At 34.7% G+C, this 13,166-nt stretch overlaps 1 protein-coding gene across 3 annotated transcripts in view; it reads right to left on the reverse strand.

Annotated features, from left to right (window-relative positions):
• Positions 1 to 1,062: 1,062 nt before the first annotated feature.
• The window catches only part of CSMD3 (CUB and Sushi multiple domains 3), a gene marked incomplete at both ends in the record, with an annotated part of 682,849 nt that continues 670,745 nt past the window's right edge, over positions 1,063 to 13,166 (reverse strand). For all 3 annotated transcript variants that reach the window (XM_082754088.1, XM_082754087.1, XM_082754086.1), the window contains 6 exons: positions 1,063 to 1,222; positions 2,608 to 2,743; positions 4,475 to 4,562; positions 5,859 to 5,971; positions 8,882 to 9,040; positions 10,287 to 10,352. In XM_082754088.1, the coding sequence (XP_082610214.1) occupies positions 1,063 to 1,222; positions 2,608 to 2,743; positions 4,475 to 4,562; positions 5,859 to 5,971; positions 8,882 to 9,040; positions 10,287 to 10,352 (722 nt within the window). The remainder of the gene's footprint in view (positions 1,223 to 2,607; positions 2,744 to 4,474; positions 4,563 to 5,858; positions 5,972 to 8,881; positions 9,041 to 10,286; positions 10,353 to 13,166) is intronic.

Below are 13,166 nucleotides of genomic sequence, written 5' to 3' on the forward strand. Positions count from 1 at the left end.
CAGCTTCAATGGGATTTTACCATGCTCTGTGCATGCATTCTGACAAAATGCTGAAAGAATAAACTGATGTGATACAGTCTAGATTAAATGACAAATGAACTCCTGCAATTTTGATATATGGATTTGATTCCTAATGTTACTGTAAAAAGCACTTTTGAACTGGAAACATCATTAAATTATGTTTTGACATTGAAAATATGGTTAAATGGTCACTCTTTTCAATGATCAACAGTGACACATGACAAAGCTCAGTTCATCTTAGCTACTTGATTGGAAATTATGTCTAATTAATTGTATGATTGACAAAAGGAATGTAGAAACAGATTTACATCCATTATATTTCTGGGTGTTGTCAGTGGAAACAGAAAAGGAGTTTGACTTGGAACATGAAAAGGAATGATGTGAAGCACGGAAAAAAAATCATTAAATAAGAATCTGAAATTTTTGTTTTTCTTCCATGATGTAATAAGAGTAAGTTGTACTTGCTGATTTCCAAATGCTACTTCCTGGTGTTAAACAAAAACTGTTCTGAGAGAAATTAATTGCTAAATGGACTGAATAAATGAAAAAAATGGTACAAACTCATGAGAAACATGTAGCATATGACTGTTAAAGAGAGGTCAGTGACCTATTGTCTCCTGTAAGTATAGCTCTTATTTTCTACCTATATCTTTTTTTAACCCAGTCCCTCTATTATATTTTTATAAAGCACAGAAGTACTGATAGTGGATGCTCCTCCAATATATGCAAATACATTTTATGTTTTAGAATAACCTCCTTTTTTAAAAAAGCAAATAAACTGTGAGTTAGCACTCATGGAGTGCAGCAGGGTTTTTTTGTAAAACTCTCCATGGTAAACATGAAGATTTCTGATCCAGTTTATGAAAAACAAAATCAAAACAAAATAATCACAACCAATTCTTGTCTATCATCCTCAGGAAAAGGTGACCCACTATATCCTGAAAAGTGTGCTTTAATTTAAATATTTTTTTAAATCAGTGAACTGTGTGTGCACTGTGTTGTGTTTCAAATTCCAAACTTTGAAAACATATCATTACCGCATTATACCATTGTGCAAACAGTGTTCAAGTTGGGGTCAAATCGTACCGCTTTTCCTTCCACAGATTTTGCATTTGTGTCATACATAGGGTTTTCAAAAGCAGCTTGTCCATTATTATTTTCATGTACAGAGCATCCTGTATACTGTGTTTTAGGTGCAGTCCTGTTGAAGAAAGACAGACTATTCAGTCTAACTGCAGTATTCCATACTGACATGGCATGACTTAAAAATTTGTACAGAATTTATCTCCCAGTTCCAATTAGGGGAGATAGATATAATGTATTACAATTTATTATTTTTTTTTTACAGTATGTTTCCTAAGAACTAGTACTCTCTTTAATCAAAATATAAGATATTTATGATTCATTTGAAATTGTGCTCATTTGAAAGCTAAGTTAACAACCCAAGAAGAGGTAGATATTTCTCCTTGGATGATCATATGATAAATCATTAAGAGTACAACCAAGTCTTGTAAATATGCACTAATTCATGATCCAGATGACTGAGATATCCTTTTTTTTTTTCCTTCTGGAGACTCAAGAAGTTTATTGAAAGCCAATTTATAACTGAAACATTTTATTTCTTATTAAAACTCTCAAAATATTAAAGTTTAATCCTCTGAAAATGTGATATATATTGTTATGCAAAATGCACACTGTATTGTAAACCATTGATATAAATAGGAAAGACAAGTGATTATAGCATATTATTAATAGCAAATGTATAAAAAAATTCTTAGGCATCTACATTCCTTCACAATCTGAAGCAGTTCAAAATCAAATGGCACCATATGAAATTTATGTTACACGTTTTAAAATAATGCAGTATATATTACAATGATTATTTTCAGGCAAACAGTAGTAAATAACTATTTTTCTCAATTAATAGGCAACAAATTGACTTGTTATTAAAGTGATGAAATTTTCTTTAGTCACCTAATGCTGTATTGCTACAGGAAAAGAGTAATTGAAACCAAGTCCAAATAATTGGATTGGATTGTGTTGGATTGGATTGGAACTGGTTTCAATATCATGAACAACATTTGAATGTAGACTAATAAAACTGAGATGACTATTATGGCTATATAACATAATTAGATATGAACTAATGATTTTAGATGCAGAAACAGTTCCATAACGAAACTTCTCACTGGCATAGTACTTGCATATGCTCATAAGCCAGTGTAGGCATTAAAATAAATTATTCAGGCTATGATTCACAATTCTGTCACATGTCAAAACAAAATACAGGCCAGGCAATCTACTGTAAACACACACAAAGCCTATTCCTTATATTATTTCCCATATGCCAATAATTAACAGCATCCATGATTTTCTAATTTAAATAAGTATGAATGAAGTTACTGCATGGTACAATAACCTGATATCTCAGGCATGTCAGATCTAAAATGTGGTAGGAAGGAATGTCTACATGCATATTTTGCAAACAGTCTGTGGTTTTGCTCAACTCTTTATTTACACTTAAAAGATCGAAGGTGATAAAAAACAAAGTAATACAGAAATTTTATTTACATAGCTTATACTTACCTTTGTTTATAAAGATAAAAGCCAAATCCAGCAAATATAAGGGCAAAGAAAGGCACAAGGATAGCAATGGCCACTGAACTACTATTTGTACCATGTGGTTGATTGGAAGAATTTGAACCCTCAGACACGTTAAGACCTAACAGGAATAATAAGAAAAAACAAGTCATATATCTGTGTGTTTTTTTTTTTTTCCTGACACCTACTACTTCATAAACTTCATAATTCAAATAACATCTTGTGATTGTGTCATCATAATATGTTCAGCTCTATACATACAGCTGTATGCTGAGACCACCTGGAAAGCAAATATAGTGGAGAATACCATATACAATTAATAATGACATGCAAAATGTAAAGAGAACAATACAAGTACTCTGGGATATTAATTACCTTACTACATAATTCTGTATGACAGTCAAGTTTTTGGTGTTATTACTACACATTAATGTACTGTGCTACAAAAAGTCAAATGTAGAGTAACCCATACATTAGATTGATTATATTATTGATTACATTTGTATATATTACGAAGAATAAGTACTGCATGTATAAATAGCAAACATGATTAAGAGGAAAGGGTAAATCACCTGAAGAGGCAAAACGAAAATTCATCATACTGATTTCATTGGCTGTTGCTTTTGATACACAAAGTGAAACAGGTAGAAAAAACTGTGAAGAGCTAAAGCCACATATTGATGAAAAAAATAAGAATATGATCTGCTGCATGGTTGAGGAACATATAAACTACTAGATTATCTACAAAACCAAAATACACACTTTTTTAATATGGGAAAAGGGAATACCAATGCAGCTTCAACATTAAGCTTTAAGCTTTGAATTAGACATTGTAATAATTGCATTGTTAAGTTAGTATTTTCTTTCTAGATCTCACAAGGCAATATCTAGAAATTATCAAAACAAAACAAATGAAAAGCCCAACAGATTACCAATATGCTAAATACAGAACAATGAATTACATATTGTGAGGAAAATTGTCTGGGAACAGTGACAAAAGCATTTTGTCATAGAAAAATCGTGTTTCTTTGCATAAAATAATGAAGTGGTAAACATGATAAACAAAATCTGTTCACTGATTGTAAATCCATCCCTAACTTCAAAGAGAGACTGTTGACTCTCTCATTTTGTTGATTATTGACCTGATTAACCATGGTCAATGCTAGTATTTTATCATTCAAGAATTCAGCATTAACAAAATGAAAATTGGGGATTGCAGGAGAAATATCATAGTTGTACACAATATCAGAAAAGTAAATGAAATTCTTCATTTTAAAATATTTCCAGTTATCAGAGCTGTCATCTTCAAATAAATAAATAAATAAAATAAAGACTTTCTTTCGTGTAGAAGTGAACCTGCAGAATCAAGAAGTTGATTTTTAGGAAATAAATCAGTAAGATTTTGGTCTTCTTATAAGCAACATAAAGATTTACTTTAAAAATATTTAGCACTTTCACTCTAATATTTAGGTGCAATATTTAGGTGTAATGCCACTTAAGCACCATGAATAAGAGGACTGTTTATCAGAGCATTCTATAACTTGGGCTTTCAAAATAGTTATATGTGAAACTGAATGCATTTTATATTCTTAGAAAAATATTGCTCAAGGAATTACAAATGCATAGCTAAATTAAGCAGTACATTGCAAGAAACCTATAACTCCTTATAACTTCTGACATAACACTCTTTGTAAGTTCTACTTAAATGTGATTTTAAGATATGAATATCTAAACATTCTATATCATGTCAATAATGTTAACATCCTGCAGATGCCCTTAAGTTACTGGATGTAATAAAACTGAATATTGAATATTGAACAGTGAAATGACAATGACGAAATTGTCTGAATACCTAATCTTTGAAGTCCAAATTGCCCATAGTCTTTACCCTGGATGAACCCTTGAAAAACATATGTAGCTCCATCAGGTTCAGCAGAAACCTGCAAACAAAAAGTACTCTGAACTAAATGTGGAAAAAAATGTTACAAGAGTCTGTTTGGAAAAAGAAATATCTTAATATGTTTGACCGGTAGCTGTTATTCCCCATTAAAACACACTTTTTTTTTTTCTTTTTTTTTCTTTTTTTTTTCTAGGAAATTAATGAAATTTAAAAGGAAAGACACAGCTGTTATGGGCACAGCTTAAAGCATGCTGGCTTATGGTGATCTCTACTGTTTTGTATTACCTCTAACTTTTGTTTTGTAAAACCAACCAACCAGAAAACCAAAAAATATATATTTCTGGCAATTCAAGATGCTGGTAGTTCTAGGTATCTTACATACTTTTAAATTATCTGATTTCTTAGGAAGTACAAAGCAAAAATTGTATCACAGGTAATCCCTAAGGATGCAAGTATTCAATAATAATCACTTTAAAAGTACATAGAAAAGACTTTGCCTTCAGTTGACAGTTAGTTGCTTTGTTATTACTTAATGCTCATCTCAATAACTACATAATTATACACTTGTAGACCAGAAGAATATTGAAGAAGGCTCTGGAACAAAACCAAAATATGCTAGCATAATCACTTGGGGAAGGGAGGAAAGAGTTATGATCCTATGAATTATTAACCTTATGAGGGTTAAGTACATTTTAAAATAATACATTTTATTCTAATTTATAGGTACTTCCTTCCCAGGATAGTTACTAGGCTTAAATTCAGTGGTCCCAAGGCATTTTCCTTCAAGATTTTCCCTTAAGTTTCCCTTTCTCAAGGCAACAAGCGTGTCTTTACCAATGACCCGAAGCTATGCTTTCACTGAAGAAAAGAATGCATTTCTCAGGTGAATTTCTAACTTCAGGGTAAAGCAATCTGTTTGAGCTTTTCCAAGATCAAAATAAAAACAAAAACAAACAAAACAATCATTCACAGAATCACAGAATCACAGAACTGTAGGGGTCGGAAGGGACCTTGAAAGATCATCGGGTCCAACCCCCCTGCCAAAGCAGGTTCCTCAGAGCAGGCTGCCCAGGTAGGCATCCAGACAGGCCTTGAATATCTCCATAGAAGGAGACTCCACAACCTCCCTAGGCAGCCTGTTCCAATGCTCCATCACCCTCACTGTGAAGTTCTTTCGCATGTCAGTGTGGAACTTCCTGTGCTCTAACTTGCAGCCATTGCCACTTGTCCTACCCCCACTTGGCATGCCTCAGCATTTTTTTGGTGCAGAATGTCAGTGTGATTTCAAATAAAAAACTTGCTCTCTCACTTTCTTTTGTAGCAGAAATATACTCACAAAACCATCCATAGCCCATTTTTCTTCTTTCAGCTTGCTCACGGATGTATGGGAGGGTGCTTTAATGAGATATATGTGGAGCATTAGCCGAGCTTCCTGGCTTTTGTAGACTCCTGTAGAATAGACGTTTTAAAATTCATATTTGCGTTGAGTAGAGAAATTACCTCATCTTTAAGAATAAGCATATAATTTCTTGCCTTAAATAGGAAAACAGGAAGAACAAGTAGCATTTTCACCAACATTTTATTTTAACAACATATATTATTTTGTGACTTTTTGTTTTAATTATTACCATAGAATTTCAATAGGAACTGATTTTAGTCTTTAGAGAGGACAGAAGGGAATTCCCTATACACACGGCTGTTACTTAACAATTATGGTAACAAAACATGCCTTAGACAGAACAAGCCTTGACAGTAGTTTGATATGAGATGAAAAATACTATTGTGAATAAGGCAGAATGTATTTGAACTGAGCGTACCACTTTCAAGATGTGTAATTTATCTATCAGGTAAAGAAGGTGATATAGGAATATACATATCTAAGAGCTTTCCCGAAAGCTGAATTAAAAAATTCTGAAGTTGAAAATATTTCATAAAAATGGTTCTCATCAGTGTTAAAACACAATTTCTTCCACACAATGACAAGACTTGCATATAGGAGGAAGGAAGAAATTCTGGCACATCTGAATTGCTTAATATTGCAGTACTAGAAAAAAGAAGAGAGATAGCACAGTTTTCCAACTAGAATATCAAGTTTTGTATATGTGATCAGAATAAAATGGTTGTGTTGTAATTACATCAAACTGAATTCCAGAGGTGCAAAAATGATTTTAAAAATGGACACATCTGTCTTACTGACAGCTAATCTGAGAAAGTAAAAAAATACATAAAATGGAAAGACATCGTATGCCCAGACATATCCCAGCTAAGAAAAGACATTTTACTCTGTCCTCTATGTTAGGACTTACTCACTCAAGTCTCTTACTATAGACTATGGCAAGAGATGGGAACCTCAAATGTTCATTTCTGCTTAAGATGCAGATTTCCTAGCTCTATTCAGAAGCATCAGTAAGAGAGTGGGCAATAAGATTGCTAATTCATGTTTCTCATTTCCATGCCTAAAATCACAGAACAAAAGTGCTCTCCGCATTAAGGATAGGTGCTTACCCTATAAGAAGTATGAGCTAAAAAGAATACTTTTGTGTTAACATTACACAGAACTCAAATTAATGTGCCTTGATAACATAGGGTTTACTCTCATGTTTTCAGGACTGCATTAACATCACATAGTGCTTGGTCACTTCAGAGCTTGGAAAGTGTGCATCTAGATATTTCTTTGAACTCAGGGGGGGAAAAAATCAATCCCATCTACTGTGCACGAATTGCATAAACATACATTAGGAAATGTTTGCATGAGGCTGAGGTCTTTAATGAGTGTACAGTGTCACAAACATTAGTTTTGTACACTCAAGCAAGAATATAGAGATTTTTTTTTTCCAAAGACAAAGGCACCTCTGTCCTCTGCTGACTAACAACGATGGATTCACAAGCATTTCTCAGTGAAAGGCTGATGTACTTCTTCAGTGCTGGCAACTTGTTTTCCAGTGTACAAGAGAGTGTTTTATCTGAGCTAAATCAATAGGTAAAAGCTGTACCTTTCTCTTCTCTTAATCCCTATAATAGCATTGCTATTTTCACTCACACTGACCTGATCAAATGAACATGCCCATTTTCAACCTGTAATAGACATGTATACTATAATCACAGTAAGCACGGGTGTCAAAATAAAAATAAAAATAAAAATTAAAAAAAAAAAAGGCAACAAATGCTAGAATAAAAACAAACAAACAAACAAACAAAAGTGAGAGCTGCGGGAGGAGAGAATTACTTTTCTTTCTGGAAAACCTCAAGTCAAATATAAAACAACTTCTTGGCATCTCAATGTCTTTTTATTCCATCCCTGCTTCCCTGACCCTAAGACACTCTTTCAATATATACACTCTCTGTTTTCTACATATAAAATAGGGATAAATTAATTACCCAATGAACTATGCATTGCTTGTATAGAGAGTACAAATGGGCAACTAATACCCTTATGGAAATTACATTGTAGAACTTAAACAGACATCATATTAAAGATTAAATTCACAAAGACAGTCAAGACAAACATGGTTAACAATCAGAAATTATTTTAGGACACTTTTAAAAATATATTTTTAATACCAATAGTCTGTTATGCTTATTCACATCCCTGTTTTGTAGCTTGCTACTCCTGTGATGTGACAGGTCCACTGTCTGTGTGGCTGAGATGTCTCAATCAAGGAACTGACAGAGTTAGAAAAACAAAACAAATCCAAACATTTTTACAGTCTTCATGTTTGCTTGCTTGTCAAGCCATATCTGTGGTTTCTGATGATGGTTCACAATGCAGAGAGCTGCACATATTGTTGTGCCAACCTAACCACAGCAGAAATGTCATACCATACCATAAACAAATATTGTGGTCAAGGGATTCTTCTGAAACCACAGCAAGATGGGTAGCAACTTTTTTTCAACTATATCAGCCAGTCTAAAAAAAAACTATAATCTCTCTTTGTTCTCCATGTTCTTTAATTATCTCTGCCTTGCCGAGTCAACATGTTGCTTATAAGTCAATAATAAGCTGTTGTAGGAAAAATTCATTTAAGCCATTTAAGAATTAATAAAATTTAACGAATAGTAATTTAAGATTACTTATAACAACTAAGGAAGAATAATGTGAATTAAGATGAATTAGTGGATTAGAATTCTTCTACTCCTCATTCCTATTAACTACAAATATAATACAAAGCTGGGAAAAGAGAAGGAAAAGGTAGAATAATCCCTTCTTCTGAAAAAGAACTGAACTAGAATTAAAATTTTGATAAGACAAGACAGTTTTCAGCAGATGTTAAAAACTTAAGCATTATGAATTAAGTTAGAGGGAACCAATACATATAAAACAGAAAACATTAACTGAAATTAATATTTCTTATCCCATACCTGAAAGCAGCAATTCCATATTGCTGTTTGTAAGTGTTGCATTTACTCTTCCTGAAGTTGCATTGAAACTGGTGACTGTCAAAGTCATGGGCTGTTTCTTGCTTTTGTAGTTGTAAGAGCCTTTCCATATATAATTTTGGGCAAAAACATCATCAGGAACTATACAGACATCAAACATATTTCAATACATATTTTAATATTTAGCACTTATGAAGTCAATCATCCAATAAAATATACAATAAATATTAGCATTTTCTCTACTTTACCCTCTCTCCTTTTAGAATCATAGAATCATAAAATAGTTTGGGTTGGAAAGGACCTTAAAGACCATCTAGTTCCAACCTCCCCGCCACAGGCTGGGACACCTTCCAGTAGAACAGGTTGCTCAAAGCCCCATCCAGACTGGCCTTAAACACTTTGTCATTAGCCCACTGTAAAATGATTCATTTAAGTAATAGTATTGTTCAAAAGTAATATGTTACCTATACATCAATACAGATATATGCAAATTTTCAAAGTCTTGACATGAGATATGAGATACCATTTAAAAAATGAAATTGAAGGTTCCTTAGAATGTCTTTACTACACTTTCCAAAGACAATATATCAAAATTAGCCTTATAATAAATCATCAAAAATCCGCATACTCACATCATTTGGAGTTACTCTTATTTAAATTAAAGTTCTATGTTAGTGTGTACACTGGCATCTCACGTCAAATAAGCACACAGGAACACTTGCTCCTTTTTCTCTCAGGGTGTCCCAAAATTCAAGAGTGAGGCACACTGGAATACCTGATAGTTTTCCTTCACTGTTTATTTTATGGGCCACAGACACAAGGTGTCTTCCCTATATAGCTTTCCTGGAGTTTTATCTGTGTATACATACAGGCATTTTTTGAAAAGTAAACCCATAAAAACATAACACCTGCATACTGGGCCTGTAAGCTACAAGCAAGGAAAATGCATGGTGCAAACAATCTGATACTGCTACCTGTTATGCCTGCAATTTATTTTCCCAGTTTCAGGAAAATGGATCTTTATGTAATTTATTTGCAATTACTTGGGATTGTACAAAAATTTTCCAAATGAAAAAACTAGTAATATGCATACCAAGCAATATATCATTAACATAGTTATGAAGGTAAGTAAAACATAATAAAAAAGAAATTACCGAAACCTATCCTATAAAAATACTTTTTAAATCTTTATTCATATCAGTAGGCATTTAATAGGGATAAATTAAAAGGCTAATTTTAGTTAAGGAAACTTCTCTCTTAAAAAAAATTTATTCTCTCTTAAAAACTTTATTAATTCTGAGCCACGCAGTGCAGTCTCACAAATTTATTCTGTTTATCTTTTCTACAAAAATATTGTTTAAAACTATAAACACTTGAAAGTATTTACCACTTAGTTTGGGACTTGGTGTTCCCAAAGCTGGTCTGGGATCCTTCACCAATATTTTGGAACCAGCTGTTAGAAAGAATGAATGACAAAAAGACAAAGTATGAGCAAATTGGTTACTCAAAAACTAGGAAAAATAATTTCCATAATGGAATTTACTTGTTATACAGGATTGAAGATGATGTTTCAAACTCCAAACACAAATGGTATTTCAGTCAATATTGAGCCTTAGTATCACAGGAGCACATACACATTGATTTCTTTTGTTGCCACATTTTTGCCAAATTTTTGAAGTTAACCAGATGCTACAAAGTCATTTGTTAATACCCAACACTGTAGGCATTCACTTCAGAATCCACATTTCAGAATTCACAGTCTTGGACTAGGCATCTAATATGTGATATGTCTTCTAGTATTTGATCTAAGGCAAGTTTTATGATTTACAAATGTAGATTTAGTATTTATATTTATAATATATATATATATAGGCATTCATATAAAGTAGCACTGTGGGCAGTGCTTCGAATGTACATGCAATGTAACACCAATGAAGAGACAGATGCATTTTAAATCATGTTCCTCTTCAGGATTTAATTATCTTCAGCAGTACTGAGAGAAACAACTTGTGTTGAGAAATGTGACACCCTCATCCACCCAGCGTGTCACTTTATCATAGAAGGAGATCATAGAAGGAGATCAGGTTCGCCAAGCAGGATCTGCCTTTCATAAACCCATGCTGACTGGGTCTGATCACCTGGTTGCCCTGCAAGTGCTGCGTGATGACTCTCAAGATAATCTGTTCCATGAGCTTCCCTGGCACTGAGGTCAAACTGACAGGCCTATAGTTCCCCGGGTCTAGCCTCCGGCCCTTCTTGTAGATGGGCGTCACGTTTGCTAGCTGCCAGTTGACTGGGACCTCCCCCAGTAGCCAGGACTGCTGATAAATGATGGAAAGCGGCTTGGCCAGCTCCTCTGCCAGTTCTCTCAGTACCCTTGGGTGGATCCCATCCGGCCCCATCGATTTGTGTACATCCAAGTGCTGTAGCAGATCGCCAACCATTTCCTCGTGGATAGTGAGGGCCACGTACTGCTCCCCATCCCCTTCCACCAGCTCAGGGTACTGAGTATCCAGAGAACAACCGGTATTGCCGCCAAAGACTGAGGCAAAGAAGGCATGAAGCACCTCAGCCTTTTCCTCATCCTTTGTAACTAATTTTCACCACGCATCCAGTAAAGGATGAGAGACCTCCAAGATCATCTGGTTCAACCATCCCCCTACCACCAATATCACCCACTACCAGGATGCTGTTGGCCTTCTTGGCCACCCAGGCACACTGCTGGCTCATGTTCAGGTGAGCATCAACCAACACACCCAGATCCTTTTCCTCTGCACAGCTTTCAAGCCACTCTGTCCCAAGCCTTTAGCATTGCATGAGTTTGCTGTGGCCACAGTGCAGGATTTGGCACTTAGCCATGTTGAACCTCATCCCATCGCCCTCCGCCCATTGATCCAACCCATCCAGGTCCCACTGCAGGGCCTTCCTACCCTCCGGCAGATCGACACTTTCCCTCAGCTTGGTGTCATCTGCAAACTTAGTGAGGATGCCCTCAATTCCCTCTTCCAAATCATCAATAAAGATGTTGAACAGGATGGGCCCCAACACCAACCCCTGAGGAACACCACTGGTGATTGGTCACCAGCTGGATTTCAGTCCATTCACCACTACTCTTTGGGTCCAGATGTCCAGCCAGTTTTTAACCCAGAAAAGAGTATACATGTCCAAGCCATGGGCTGCCAGCTTCTCCAGGAGAATACTGTGGGAGACCATGCCAAAGGCACATGTCATGATGCAGCAAATGCAATAGGGAAGTGATATGTCTTTCAAATGAAACTATTTTATTTTCCAGACAGTAATTTGGATTCACTGGGGTATAAAGTCACACATTTCTGTCTTCCATTGTAAGATACTCTCAGCACTAGGCTCCATTCCTTGCTCCAGTGGTTATTTAAATATTTTGCATTTTGATTCTTGACTTGGAAACCAGTTATTCTTTCTCTCTGGTCAATACTCTAAAAAAATTGACAAAAAAACAAATTTTCTTTCCCTGAGTGGAATGTTCTGCATAGCAGGAAGTTTCATCAGGAAGCACTGAGAATATATTTCTTGAGAGCATTACAAAAGGCTTCTTCTTGGTATATAGATTAAAATTGGCAAACAGGAAGGTCAGGAGGGCAGAATTCAACCTAAATTTCTCATGGCTTCCTGATTGCTGTTACTACTGATTGATCTCTATTGCCTCTCTCTTTTGAAAGAAGCTTGCTGAACTTCATTGAACATGTTTGATTTGGAGGGTGTGTTTCAACAGCATATGCTTTTTGTCTGCATCAAGCTCATGTTAGAAATATCTGGCTCATAGTTTCCAAAGAGCTTTAGTACAATCAGCTTCAAGTTAATCAGTCTTGTCAAAGTGGATACATTTCTAGTCAAGTTCAAAACCGAAATTTTAAATACAAGATCAAAACTAAAGCTTGTTATCTATGGTGTTCAAGTTTCTAGATACAACCATTTGCTAAACAAATCTTTCAAGAGATCAGTTTTGTATTTAAAAGTGAAAATCCTGCTTTGTTTCCGCTACAGATCCTTTTATAGATCTCAACTTCATTTCTTTTCATCCCTTTCCAATTTATTTTTGAGAAGTTCACCATCACAGGAGAACAACCTAATGTAGTGCTCTTCTCTTTTCTGTAGGAGGGAAGATTTACCCATTTCTGTAATAGGTGAGACTGAAAATATTCAAAAGACATTTTCCTTTATCTCATTAGTTAATTCATTACAATTTGTTACTCATTCATACCTTTCAACAAGAACAAGAAGCAAGACC

The sequence above is a fragment of the Aythya marila genome, assembly GCF_965140915.1.
Source record: "Aythya marila genome assembly, chromosome: 2".
Classification (NCBI taxonomy): domain Eukaryota; kingdom Metazoa; phylum Chordata; class Aves; order Anseriformes; family Anatidae; genus Aythya; species Aythya marila.